This window comes from Barbus barbus (genome assembly GCF_936440315.1).
Source record: "Barbus barbus genome assembly, chromosome: 2".
Lineage (NCBI taxonomy): Eukaryota > Metazoa > Chordata > Actinopteri > Cypriniformes > Cyprinidae > Barbus > Barbus barbus.
The window spans coordinates 33,011,550-33,025,659 of record NC_136730.1 but is presented as its reverse complement, the minus strand read 5'-3'; the positions used below and the strand labels follow the sequence as shown (position 1 = coordinate 33,025,659).

General features: G+C 36.7%; 1 protein-coding gene across 2 annotated transcripts; it reads right to left on the bottom strand.

Moving 5' to 3' along the window:
- Window positions 1–622: 622 nt before the first annotated feature.
- On the bottom strand, window positions 623–13,814 carry LOC306877433 (serine protease HTRA3-like). Of its 2 annotated transcripts, XM_079429209.1 has the most exons (9): window positions 12,985–13,814; window positions 9,419–9,518; window positions 7,719–7,941; window positions 7,425–7,619; window positions 5,242–5,274; window positions 4,868–4,982; window positions 4,672–4,729; window positions 4,460–4,555; window positions 623–2,716 (listed from the first exon to the last, which is right to left on the bottom strand). In XM_079429209.1, exons 1-9 carry the CDS (start codon window positions 13,394–13,396, stop codon window positions 2,548–2,550), a joined length of 1,401 nt encoding a protein of 466 aa, XP_079285335.1. In that variant the 5' UTR covers window positions 13,397–13,814; the 3' UTR covers window positions 623–2,547. The 2 variants fall into 2 exon arrangements, with proteins under 2 accessions (XP_079285335.1, XP_079285334.1); XM_079429208.1 differs by having other exon boundaries at window positions 1,829–2,716; window positions 4,672–4,982.
- Between the last annotated feature and the right edge of the window lie 296 nt (window positions 13,815–14,110).

The following is a 14,110-nucleotide window of genomic DNA, read 5'->3' as shown; positions in this document are numbered from 1 at the left end:
ATAGCTAGGTGTAGGTGCAATAACATGCAAACAAAAAACTGCATCCAAATATCACAGTTTTCTCCAAATAAGAAAAAATACATGTGTTAATTGTATGAGTTTCTTTAAAAAACTTGTGTTTCTTTTATGTATTTATGATTTGAAAGCAAACAAATAACCATGTTTAGGAAAGGGCCATCATACTTTTCAGAAAATATCATTAGCGTCCTAATTTTGCAATGCAAATGTATATAACAGTAATATATATATATATCCATGACAGAGTGGACATATCTTATGGTTTATGCTTCGAATGATGGCCCATAATTATCTAAAAAAAAGTGTGGGAGCTCAGCTAATATGTTTCTATAGTACTTGAGTGTCTACTATTTATGATATGACATAAAGCGAATGGGAAATTAAAACCAAAATTTTGGAGTATTGTTAGGGTTGAAAGGCATGGTGATATTGACCCACATGCCTAACCAGCTGGTTTTTTTCAACAGGGTTTGCCTGTGTGATATCACAGACCCCACAACATCCAAATGAGACATTTTTGTTACATAAAAGCTAAGGGGAACGACTTAGGCTATAAAACATAGAATATTTTAATGTTACACAGACCTCTCGTATATCAAAAGATCAAGGAAAATTTGATTTATTGTGTCATGACCCATTTAATGGGACCTTTGTGGAAAAAATGCAGGAATTTCAGACAGACTGCACATCTGCAACATGAGTCGCTTTCCATTTATAGAACCATTTTCTGAAGCCCCTCATCTCAGAAAACACAAAATTGTAGGTTATTCTTCAAATATTACAGCTGGCAGGGGTGGCAGCCATCTTGCATCTTAGTCAATTAGTTTTTTCAAAATACACGTTTAATACAAAAGTGCTTCTGGCTTTTAGGTTTCTGTACATTGTTGCACAGTTTGAATCTTAAACTTTGTGTCTTCAAAATCTCTTTGGCATAGTAAACTGGTAAAGTTTTGACCTTTCCTGTAACTCAAATATTAGAGCATGGTGCCAGCAACACCAAGGTAATGGGTTTGATTCCCAGGGAAAGCAAGAACTAATCAAATTAAAATGTGTACTTTTAATACAATGTGTCCTGATGTACGATGTACTCTATTAGTGTATGAATTTAACATTCGAATCACTGAAGCCCTACGCTATACATACAAAAAGCTGCGGCAGTTGATTGCATAGTGTCCAACATCCCACAATTTGTTTTGTTTTTTTAATTAAATAAGTGCATCATCTAAGTAATGGAAGTGCACTTTTTTCAGTGTGGACACACTACTACAAAATGACATACAGTTGTGCATGTCCACAAAGTTGGATGCACCTATATATCTTAATAAAGTATATTAAAGATAACGGCGCTATGAGATATTTTGAAAGCGTAGATCTGGATGCTGTTTTTCAAAGAGACAGGCCTACTTCAGTCAATAAGATAAAGCTGTAAAATCATTCTACGCCGCTTGAAATGTGTAGCCGTGTGTCATGTCTGGATTTTGTCATCCACAGGTCCTGTCCAGACAGTGAGGACTGGAGAAAAAGCTTTGTGTACTGGAAAGTTCTGACGCCGTCAGACTGACGGTATTCTGGATCTGTGAATTTCCAACCCAAACGCTGACTAATCATGAATCATTAGACCTGACAGAGTCAGTTCACTTGCCGTTTTTACATAATCTGACACAAATAAAATGATTTAGGCTCAACCTACTGCTCTGTTAAAATTCAGCATTTATCATCCACCGATCTGCCAAGTGATTCTTTTCTGAGAAAGTTGTATTTCATAGGTCCAACATTCATAGATCCAGCAGAAGAGAACCAAAAATTATATGAGCATATTTGAAGACATTGTAATCAAGACAAATGATATACTGTAGACATTTGAGACAAACAGGAACATGAGCATATACAGACTGATAAACAGATTACATGATCAGAAGACGTCTCACTCTGATATCTGCATATAAAGAGCACACAGCATTTGATTGGACCAAATGACCATAAAAATGTCATTAATCATGACAGTCATTCTGCACAAATTATATCAAATTTATTTTTAAAAAACCTTGCACAGCAATTGATTCTTGCCACTGGTGCCACAAAGAAGTTTCAGCAATGAATGTTAAGACATTTATCAAGAAGAGAATCCACTATTTGAACTTTACTATTGAAATTTCAATGTAAAATGATTTTCCCAGCTAAACATATCATTGTGGATTCATTATGGATTGGCTATAAAATATCACCAGTTTTGTCGTCTTCTACAAAATACAGTACTGCAAGTACTATAAACAAAATCATTCTCCACTTTAACCCTGCTTCAAAGAGACTGTGCTGTTATGAAATGCCTTTCATATAAAATCTCTTTAGGCAGACTTGACTAAGACTGCAAAAGCTCAAGGTTAGATTCCTCTCAGCTTGTAAAAGAGGTCCTTGTTTTGTGGAAGGATGCACTGTTAGACATCCCTTTGGCCATGGCACCGCATGATATGATAAAACCAATGTCTTCAGGTAAAGTCCGATGGTTCACATTTGGAAGAGATGATAATATCACTGCATGATAACGTCAGGCTCAATGTTGAAGAGCAGGTCGTCGTTGCCTCTGCGCACCTCCAGCAGCAGAGTCGTGTCTTGGTTGAGTGCTTCCTTCAGGTCGCTGGTGCTCATCAGAGGCTCTCCGTTTAACTTAACGATGATGTCACCGTCTCTGATACCCCCTCTGAAACACATTATACATCAGTTGTGTACTTGAATTTGTAAGGGACAACATAAAGAGTTCATTGTAAAATAAAACCTGACAGGAGATCAGGACACTGACACAGAGAGGAGCAACATAAAGAAAAATGTAGATAAGAATATTCATTTGAGTTCAATTATTTGTGTATTACCTTACAGCCTCTGCTTAGACAAAAGTAGTCAATTACACGTACGAAAAGCTATGAGAATTCTTTTTGTGCACAAAGAAATCCAAAATAATGACTTTATTCAATATTTTCTTCTCTTCCGTGTCGGTGTTCAATACATGCTTGTGGTGCTACTGACGCAGGAGTCAGCGTTCTGTCGTAGAACGTAAAAAGTATTCTCGTAACTTCATAAAATTATGATTGAACCACTGATTTCACATGGACTATTTTACTGATGTTCTTACTTCCTTTCTGGGCCTTGAACGTGGTAGTCGTGTTGCTGTCTATGGAGGGTCAGAAAGCTCTCGGACTTCATCAAAAATATCTTAATTTGTGTTCCGAAGATAAACGAAAATCTTATGGATTTGGAACGACATGAGGGTGAGTAATTAATGACAAAATGTTCATTTTTGGGTGAACTATATCTTTAAGTCTTCATTACAGAATATGTAGAAAGCCTCCACTTTGTCTTATGTTATACTTCTCTAGGGCTGTGCCATTTAAAAAAAAATTTAAAATTATAATAATTTGAACGTAATGTCTTACCACAATTTCTTTCTTTTTTTAAATTGAGGAATCTGAGTTTTGCATAAAATGTTAGAATTAGACATGTTGACAATACACCAAGGATAACAGCAAAGAGAAAAAAGAACTCAGTTACACTTTAATTTAAGGTGTCCTTGTTACAGTGTAATTATACATTTAAGCACTGAGTAATATAATCAACTATGTACTTACTATATGGTTGGGGTTAGGATTAAGGTTTGGTTTAGGGTTTCTTGCACATAATTATGCATAAATTATTGTTATTATAATAGTAAGTACATGTAACGTGTAAAAAGGACACCTTAAAATAAAGTGTTACCAAAAACTCATCCGACTGCCAATGACAATGCACCTGATTAACCAGGCTCTGTGAAGGAACGTAACATAAAACATATCAATAGTGGCTATTCACACAGAATGTGTTATTGCACTGAAAACATGAGACGCATGCAGTGGAAATGGAAAAGACGCAAGTTTAAGTGGCGCGAGTTGAACTTTAACTTGAAATGCTGCAAAAGATGCAAAGACTACAAAATATTTGGCTATTTTCTTAATATTATTTAACAAAGAGAATGTTATTTGAATCATGTAGTTACATTTTTAAGTTGACTAGTAACAAGTTTTTTTAAAGATTTATTTATGCCTTTAATTGGACAGGACAGTAGACAGGAAAGCTTTGAGTGAAGAGAGAGGGGAACAGGATCGGGAAAGGATCATGAGGTGGGATTTGAACTCGGGTCGCTGTGAGCGCAGTTGCGCTGTATATCGGCTATTGGTGCCGTCGGCTAGTTACATGTTAATAAATCAAAATCGTTATCTTGAATCAATCAAACATTTTGAAAAAAGACCAAGTATAAACCTGTATTATACAAATCTGTCATTTCATAGTTAATTGTGATCTTCGATATTTTGTTATCCACTCAGCTCAGACAGAGATAAACTACTTGGCTTGGAGTTCTGAAGCACAACCACAACAGAAAGACCAAAGAGCATCTGGTTTGGCTGATCCTTACTTCTGAGCAGGGGAGTGAGGAACCACCTCATGGACATAGATCCCGCTGCTGACATCAGGGAAATCAGGATTCTGCTGCCTCAGCTCTTCCACCAGTCTGGAGGAGACAGACAGAATGCCTCACACACACACACACACACACAATCACTAAACAGACCTGCGGTGTTCATGTACATGTGTTGTGCATTAGCGTCTGTAGTGAAGGACACTCACGCTTCTGTGATGGTGAGCATTCGGATTCCAATGAAACGCTTCTTCACTGATCTTGGCTCTGAAACAATATGTAAATGTGTTAGCACATTTAATCCTGCAAGGATGACTCTCAAAAAATAAAACATATGTTTAGTATCAAATGATTCATACTCTGACCTCCCTACAAATTCCCTTGTACAAAAGTTGCCCCATGTACCTTTGTTTTGCTTTCCTAATGAATCATTTAAGAAGCGTGTAATCCTGTCTGAAGGAATGGCAAAGGAGATTCCTGCAGCTACCTTCAGGGTGTTGATTCCTATCACCTCCCCATCCTTATAGAAGACAAAACAAGAAGAAAAGTTCAGTACATTATGTTTGTCATTGTATTGTTCCAATGTATCATTCCAAACCTGTCTTTCCTTCTTTTATGAAACAAAAGGTGAATTTTCAAAAAGCAGACTGAAATTTTATATTCAAACTATATAGAAAAGAGTGGATATTTTTTTAAAAATTAAGAGTTTTGTAAAAAACATTGGTTGAATTATTCTTGTAAGTCTACTGTCAGAAAACTGCACAGTATGAAATGATTACCAAATTGACGAGTGGTCCACCCGAGTTCCCATACTAAGAAAAGAGAAAAAAAATCATGTTAATTGTTGGTTCTCAAACTATTTTACACATACATTATCTAGGATTAGATTCATGCCAAAACTACTGAACATAAATGTTGAAGCATTGAACAAAAATATAAACCCAAAATTTAAAATGAAGTAAAAATCTGAGACTTCAAATAAACAGCTTCCACTCTAAAACTCAACAAGAACAATTTGTTAGAATTGCAAGGGAAATAATAACTAATGTCAATTATCAATGCTCAAAACTATATATTAATGGGATTAGATTTGTACCAAAAGTACTGAACATAAATTTTCAAGCACTGAACAAATGTCCATCTGTTTTTAACTCACATACACTTTGCACTTTTTGCACGATGCAATATATAAAATTTTTAAAAAAGATGTTTTTGTAGACTCTTCCAGTCTTGAGTGGATCAGTGTGCGGTTAGCCACCCTCCAGTTCACTGAACAAAAACATAAATTCAAAACCAAGGCTGGCATACTGTGCAACACAATTTGGGGCCAATATAATGTTTTGGGTTATTTTTCTTGCCAAGGACTAGCTCATCATGCAGGGACAACGACCTATGGGTTTTTAAAAAGATGATAAAGTATCCTCCCCCTTCTTCTCCATCTCTCAAAATGAACTGACCGATGTGCAAAGGTGGTGCTGAAAAGCTCCAGGATATGAAGCTTAATACTTTGGAGGTGGATGCTGCTAAATGTGCAAAAATGATTGATATGTTTGCTGCACAAGCTGCTGCAGTAGTCTCTGCTTCATCATAAGTGCCAACGTTAGTGCAGCAGCAGCATAATCAGGTAAAAGAGCAGGTGGTGAGCAGGAAGAACAGACTTGTTCAGTTGTCAATGAGGAGGAGGAGAACAAGGTTGTTAAATCAGTAAGGAGTAGCCTCATGATAACAGGGACTCATAGGGAGTGAAGAAGGAGGTAACCTGTCTTAATGTGTGCACGCCATAAAGATGATGACTGTTAATTAAATTTCAACCAAAGTAATTACTCAGTCAGCTCAACAGAAGCTATTTGGCGTTGTTTGTTTAGATAGCTACTGTTTAGTTTCCTCAAACAGTCATAACTTTGATGGACTACTACAACACATTAATTAGCTAATATTTCTGTCAGTGTTGCATTGGCAAAGCTCGTGTTGCCATGGATGATCATCATTTGCAAGCCTTTGTCAGATTAATACAATGGTGACCAAACTTGTTAGAACACCTGACAGATCTGAAAATATTGACCTTTTTTGCCTCCAAAACATGATTTCATTTCCTAATGTTTATGAAACATGCAGATGGTTGCTCTGAGCACCACAAATATCAGATGAAGTGAGTCAAACTGTTTTTATCCACTTTTAACTTTAATAGTTGGTATGTCCACCTTTTGCAGCAATTATAGCAGCACATCTCGCTGGCATAGTGTTTTTCCTGAGAACTTCAACACTAATGTTATCCCATGCCTTCTGCTACTCAAGCCAAAGGCTTTTCTTTGAATGTAAAAAAAGTTCTATCCAGTTTATTTTCCAACTCGCCCCAAATTTGCTCGATGGGGTTGAGGTCCGGACTTTCAGGGGGCCAATTCCGTCATTTTCTATTTTCCAGCAGATTCCTTCTGTCACAGGTAGTTCCAGCAGTAGTTCGTTTTATGGGTATTATAATGGCCAATTCAACAAAAACAACTGAAACCTCTTAAATATCCCAAGTGTTCTAACAATTTTGGCCACCACTGTACCTCAACTAATCATCTCTCTATCTAATCAAGCCAGGTTGTAGAAGTGGAGGAGAGAGAGGAGGATCAGGGGTACTGGGTGATGTCCAGCCCTGTTTAAAACCGATGAAAACCAACTGTCGGAATTGCAAATGAAAACTATAAATAAATAAAATAGGCAGCAAATGTAAAAAAATTATATCAAAGCAATCATAAATTCTGGAAATCAAAAAGAAAGCAACATAACCATTAACAAAATATGACAAGGTTTTGACTTTTAAAGGGTTTTTTCTTCACAATTTATATTGTTGTTACATACGCATTACTACTTGAATGCAATATGATTTCAGAAATGAATTTCAGAGGTTGTCTGGATTTCTTATGCAACAGCAGTGAGACTCATAACATGTTGTTCTGGTTATTCAGTGTCTTACGTTGATGATGGCGTCAGTTTGGATGTAGTCCATGTCTGAGTCATGGAGACCCAGTTCTTTCCCATCTCTCTGTGCAGTGCTGACTATTCCTGTCGTCACTGTGTTCTGCAGGGAAAACGGGCTGCCGATAGCAACCACAAACTCACCCGGCCGCAGGTCTGCCGAGTGACCCAGCAATAAAACAGGCATCTTTTTCTGCCAAATGGGTCAAAGTAAGTAGTTGAGTGAACACATTTTGATCTTTTGTATTATAAAGACAGGTCTTAGAGTACAATAAGAAGAGTTTTATCTTACCTGTGAATTGATTTTGATAGTGGCAATGTCAGACTTCTTGTCGATGTCTTTGATAGTGGCTTCATACACATCCCCACCACGCATCTGTACTTTGAGTCGCTGGTGACCCGAAACAGATGTGGTGCTGGACACCACATGAGCATTAGTCACGATCAGCCCGGTCTCTGACATAACAAAACCTGAACCACTTGACAGCGGAACCGTCCGGCCAAAGAGGGGGTGGCTAGGGGGCAAAAGCAAAAATATAAAGTTCTTGTTATTTCGTTTGCATTGAATATTTACAGTGATGCAAAAAAGAATTGAAAACTCTATTGATCATTCACTATTGATCTTAAATTTCTTTCTTTCTTACTTTTTTATATACCCTATGTTTGTGACAAAAGTACACTTCAGCATTCTTTTAAAAAGTCTACTTTGAAATAACATACTGTACATTAGAATATTTAGCAAGTTCAAATGGAATATAAAGGTTTCAGACACTTAACTGGATTAACAGCAAATCATATGTTTTTTTTTAGTGTGTTTATATGAAATGCAATTAACTGAACTAAGAACACTTTTTTAAAAATAACTTTAAAGTTTAGTAGCAAAATTGATTTAGAAGTAGGCCTATATCTTTCTATATAATTTCATAATATTTTCTATTGCATTTCAAATATGGTTAAAGTTTACTATGGTTAACGATTTAGATTGAATGTACTGACAAACATGTTAAATTAAAATATACTTTAATATATTTGTAATAATGACGTTGCAATTTAGAACATTTAAAATATATTAACTTTCATATTGAAGCGTGCTTGACTCATTGCATCAAGTATGTTTTAGTATGTTAGTAAAAGATTAAAGTAAGTGCACTTCTTTAAGGCATGAAAAAAAACGATTTTAAGTATTTTAGCAATGTAAAGGAATGTACTTTAAAGTAAAACTTTTAATTAACATATATTATAACATTGTGATAAGAAACAATCATGGAAGTGCTCTATTTTTAAGTACACATAAGTAGCTTTTATTCCCATAATATTATATTATTTGCAGTTTTTTGGTCCCACTTTATATTAAGTGGCCTTAACTACTATGTACTTACATTTAAATTAATAATTTGATACAATGCACTTATTATGCATACATCTTTTTACATTAATTACATCTGTCATTAATTTATATACAGTAATTACACTGTTGACCTATCTCTTACATCTTAAACCTACCCATACCACCAAACCTGTCCCTAAACTTACCCGTATCCCACCTCAATAGCAGCAAACGTGTTTTGCAATAAGTGTTTTGCAAATGTAATAGTTAAGGCCACCTAATATAAATGGTCCCACCAGTTTGGTTAATATGTTTTTTAGATTTGAAGTACACTACCAGTGCACATTCAATGCAATTAAGCACACTTTTTTCCTGAAGGTTTTATTGTATTTCAAAACATTAATTCACCACCAATATGTTCCTATAAAGACATAAGCAATATAAAACATTTGTTTACCCAGTTTCTCCATGCCACACTCTCTGACATCATTCACAAATGACTAGCCTTGGCAAAAGCAGTTGTGCATGTGTTCAGCTAATTTACAGACAGCAGTGACCCTCACACAGCTGTGTTTGCCAAGCACCTTCCTCACTTCCCCATAGTTTTAAAGCACCGTACAGACGGCTGCCACACCATTAAAGTGTTTGCAAGTGTTTGGGCTTACTTTAGGAACAGCTCAATGTGCACCACAGCAGGGGCGATCTTCTCCACCACGTCAGCAATGAAGTTGAATTTGTACCTTGGGCTGCTGGGGTGTGTAGGACCTATACTAGCAGAAAGAATTACTCATGTTAATAATTCCAATGTATAAAATGATCATAACCAGCTCTCTGTTTTTTTCTGTAATGCATCTACTGTCTATTTACTGTCTTTTCTGGATCAAGAGGGCATGATTAGCAGGCATGCAACATTTAAATACTTTCCTGGAGATTCAGATGGTATGCAATGATGATAGTTGGAGAAAGTCTTTTAACACACAGGAAATGTTCCTCTATAATTTGGTCTAAAATCACTAGCTGGCTTTTAACCATGTGCATGCTTGACTTGTGCTGGGTATGCAGTATGTGTATGAAAGGGAATGATGAAAGTGTGTTCAGTGTGTAAAGTCCTAGTAATTATGGCATGTTATTTTCTGCAAACATCAGGGTGGTTTTTCCCTTGACTGCTGTTTCCTGTGCCCGTGTTGGCACAGCCATCATTCCTTTGTGTGCACACCCTGCTTGTCCTACTAACCTAAAATTTGAAGTCATTAAAGAGACCCTTTAAAAACTAGTTTAGTTCAGTTTATCACTTGAAGTACTACAACTAACGGTCATCTCTTACATTGTTCTTACATTGTGCAAACTCTCTGCATTGATCTCTGGCTCTGGTTTTGTTTAACAATTAAAGTTTTGTCTATGTCATAATTAAGAGATAGGTTGCAGTCTATTTAGAGGTTAGATGCAAAATTTGCTTAATACAGAAAGAATAATGAAAATTGCCCAAAATTATAATCAAAGTTTGGAGTTTTTTATGTTTTTTAAGTCTCTTATGCTCAAAAGGCTGCAATTGTTTGAGCAAGAAAAAACATAATATTATGATATTATTACAATTTTAAAAAAGTGTTTAAAAGTTAAATTATTTTAAATTAAAGTGCAAACTATTTCTGTGATGCCAAAGCTGAATTTTCAGCAGCCATTACATGTCTTCGGTGTCACATGATCCTTCATGATTTGTTGCTCAAGAAACATTTCTCATTTTTATCAATGCTAAAAGTTGTGCTGCTTCATATTTTTGTGGAAACTGTGATTTGTTGTTTTTTCAGGATTCTATAATGAGTTGAGAGTTTAAAAGAAAATAATGAAATAGAAATCTTTTGTAAAATTATAAAAAAAAAAGAAATGTCGTATTTAAAAAAAAAATCTTACTGATCCCTTATCATTTGAATGGTAAAGTGTAAATACATAAGCTTATATAAGAAAATATAGAAGCCAAATAACATCAATATATATTCTAAAGCTTTATTCCATGGCTTTCTGGATGAACATATTTAAGCTTTATAATTTGGAAGCTGTGAGAAACCAAAATAAGCATGCAATGAATTACACTCAACTGTTAATCATTAATCAATTGCAACACCCCATATAAAAGCACATTCCAGCAGAGCTGCATCAGGGAGCCGTGACCGCTCAGATTTCATGGCTGCCAAGTAAGTCAACTTCCAGTGGCAATGTGTGCAAATTCATTTAGACAATCCCATACAATATTGAGGAATGCCACTCGACCCAAAGTTGGCCAGGCATAAATCAAAGATGAATGCCCAATATAAATATGTTCTAAATAGTTTCCTCCTTCATTTTTTCCAGTCTGGAGTGGTGAAGAGCCAAGACATCAGAAGAGCAGCTGATCACACAATCTGGTGGAAAGATGATGGGCAGCATCTGTTTCTAAGGCACTGGGTTGCTTAATACAGTGATTGCAAAGGTTAGGGTTTTATTTTGAAGTTTTTGACTTAGTAGCCTAAATTGTATAGAATGATAGGCTATAATTTATGTGGCATTTAATGCTGTAATGATATGTTGCTCTCCAAATAGCCATGGGTTTTTCTGTGGGTTCTTTTGCTTACAGTTTTGCTGCTTGCCTCACTACCGGATTATTCACCAAATATATACACCAGTGTTGCCAGTGGCATTGCAGGGGCCAACAGTAACTAATGGGATTGCTACCAGATGGACGTCTTTAAACCTGGTTTTGCTGAATCATTTTTTAACCGACCTAAATATTTGACCTAAAAAGACCATCTCTTGATCTCTTGATCATTTCGCCCCATCAATAGCTTTTTCATTCAATTCTATGTCACCTCACACTGATAACGCATCTCCAGGGAGTGGTACCGTTTCCAATAGGTGCCTCCTCCCTTTTCCTGTCACCACAAAAAATAACTTTTTACTTCTGATCTGGAAGCAGTTTGATATTTCCTTTAAAAATGTTAAAGGATAGGGTGTTGGTAATGAGGTCTTGTCCAAAATCAGAGCAAAAGGACAACCTCCACTGAGAACCCCACAGGAAATCATGCCCGGTCTGCAGAGCACAAAGAAGCCCTATTTTCCAAACCTCTCTGCAGCTGCCATTTGCACGTAAAGTTTGAGGTCACAGTCCCATTTTTCAAAATACTTGCAATTGCTCTTTTGGTTATCAGTGGATTTATGATATGTGATGGTCGCTAGAGGAGCTCAAGGATGTTATCTTCTGAATGCAGTATGAAACACAAAGCACAGTGGACTAGTGGATAGTGTGTGTGTGTGTGTGTGTGTGTGTGTGTGTGTGTGTGTGTTAACTGAACTGTACTTTAGGGTCAAAATTGTCCCCAGAATTGAGGTAAATTGCTCTCACACTATTGGATGAAAGCAAAACTTGAACTGAACTAAGCTGCATAGTAAAACTATTGTCTTTTGTAGATCTGCCTGTTCCTAACTTATGAACATTGCAACACTGACACAGTTATTGAACTTATTTGAACTCTATTGTCACCATAAGAGGTGATTTATACCTGAATTTAATCTGTTTTATAATTAACTTTGCAACATTGAAACTGTTATTGAATTTATTTAAATCAACAATGAACTGACTTGAACTGAACTCTATAGAGCTGCTTTACAGCTGGACTGAATTCTTTTGATGAACTTGGCATCATTAACACTGTTATTTTCCTGCTTAATACTGCGACGCTGCTTTGATAAATGTGACTTTACTTGAACTTGACAAAACCTCACTCAATTGTTTTATTTACACAAGTCAAATTTGAACATTTCACCCAACCGCTGGGTCAAAACAACCCAGCATGTTAGAGTGTATAAATAGATTTTTTCATTTATAAAACTGGATTTTTACAAAAATATTTTTTTCAGGATTTTATAACTGAAACAAAGAGTATATTTCAATGGTAATATTGCATTGTGCCATAATAGGCTGTATAAAAGTAACATGGCTGGTGGTAACAGAGTTGATATTTTAACAGTTCAGAACTAGCCTTGTGCTCAAGATCATGATCTATGAATAATTAACAACTTAAATAATTGACAAAAAAAGGTCTGCAGGTCTGTATTAATGTTTGTAGCACTAACAACACTGTTGTAGTAGCCTATTTCTGTGTTTAAACCGGTTTAACGGTATTCAATTATTAAACGTTCAGCATTAATTAAGACACAAATCATTTTTGATGTATAAAGTTGCTATACACAAATCACTTACCTTTGCTTTCGCAGGGTCCTTTGTGCAGGTTGGTGACCGCGGCCAGACCCTGCTGCAGCGCTTTCCTGCTCACGGCCTTCAGCTGGCAGATGTTCCCGTACGTGTTCCCGTCACTGCCGCACACTTTACTGCTGTACCTGCACTGACACACGCCTTTGGACAGTCTTTTTCCAGACGGGTGCTTGCACTCCAGCCCGTCCCCGCAGGGCAGATCGTCCTTGCGGCCGCACGGCTCTCCCTCCCCCGGTGCGCACACCAGACAGCAGTTACAGCGGTCCGGTACATAGCCGCTGGGGCAGCTCGGGCTCGGACACTTACTCACATCACAGCGCTCGGGACACTTCAGTTTAGTGTCCGCGAGAGCAGCTTTGGCGCAAATAAAAACGACGGAGACCAACAGAATGACCTGCATTTTTTATTATTTTTTTTGGTTTAAAATGAAAACGAATTCTCAGACAGTTCTTGGATAGTCAGCGTCCTCTGGAGATCACCATTACGCATCAGATTCCCAATGCAAAAGCTTGTTTCAGATGAGATGTGTGCGTTCCTGCAGGATCAGCTGAAAGATCGGTGTGAAATGGTTGTCCCAGGAAGAGGAATTTTTCTTATCCAAGCCAATCTGTTCTACTGATGCGCGCAAATGCTTTGATTCCAAGTGCAACTTATTAAAATAAGGTATGCGAAGCCTCTAGATGTTTGTTCCTGTTGTATCGTCTGACCATCTCAACATCCTCGAGTGAAGTCTGCTTTTCTCTTCTCTCTAGAGGAGGCGGGGAATTTGGTTTACCCCAAAACGCTGTAATATATTCACTAGTGATGATGGGAAGTTCGACTCATTTCCGCGAATCGGCTATTTAAACAGTTCGTTTCAGAGAACCAATCAGATATTACTTCACGCCGCTTTATTTTGTAATTAACAATGGCATTAGTTGTAATTGCATGTGTTTGGGCTATTTCTGCCTTGATTCGGCTCATAAAGACAGCTGGGAAATACTAAATTGCAACTTCATCATTACAAATGCGCAAATACAAATATATTTAAATGCATGACAGAACATAGAATAGAATTTCAATAGAAATGACACTAAAGTATATTTAAGTTTAGCATAAACGCTTGTCAGTACAT

Excerpts from the sequence above, each read along its gene's own strand:
- LOC306877433 (XM_079429208.1), bottom strand. The coding sequence starts at position 13,396 with ATGCAGGTCATTCTGTTGGTCTCCGTCGTTTTTATTTGCGCCAAAGCT. Across the intron at positions 7,942-9,418 it reads CACATTGAGCTGTTCCTAAA|CCACCCCCTCTTTGGCCGGA; the intron begins GTAAGCCCAAAC and ends TTTGCCCCCTAG. Across the intron at positions 5,275-7,424 it reads AAACTGACGCCATCATCAAC|TATGGGAACTCGGGTGGACC; the intron begins GTAAGACACTGA and ends CTCTTTTCTTAG.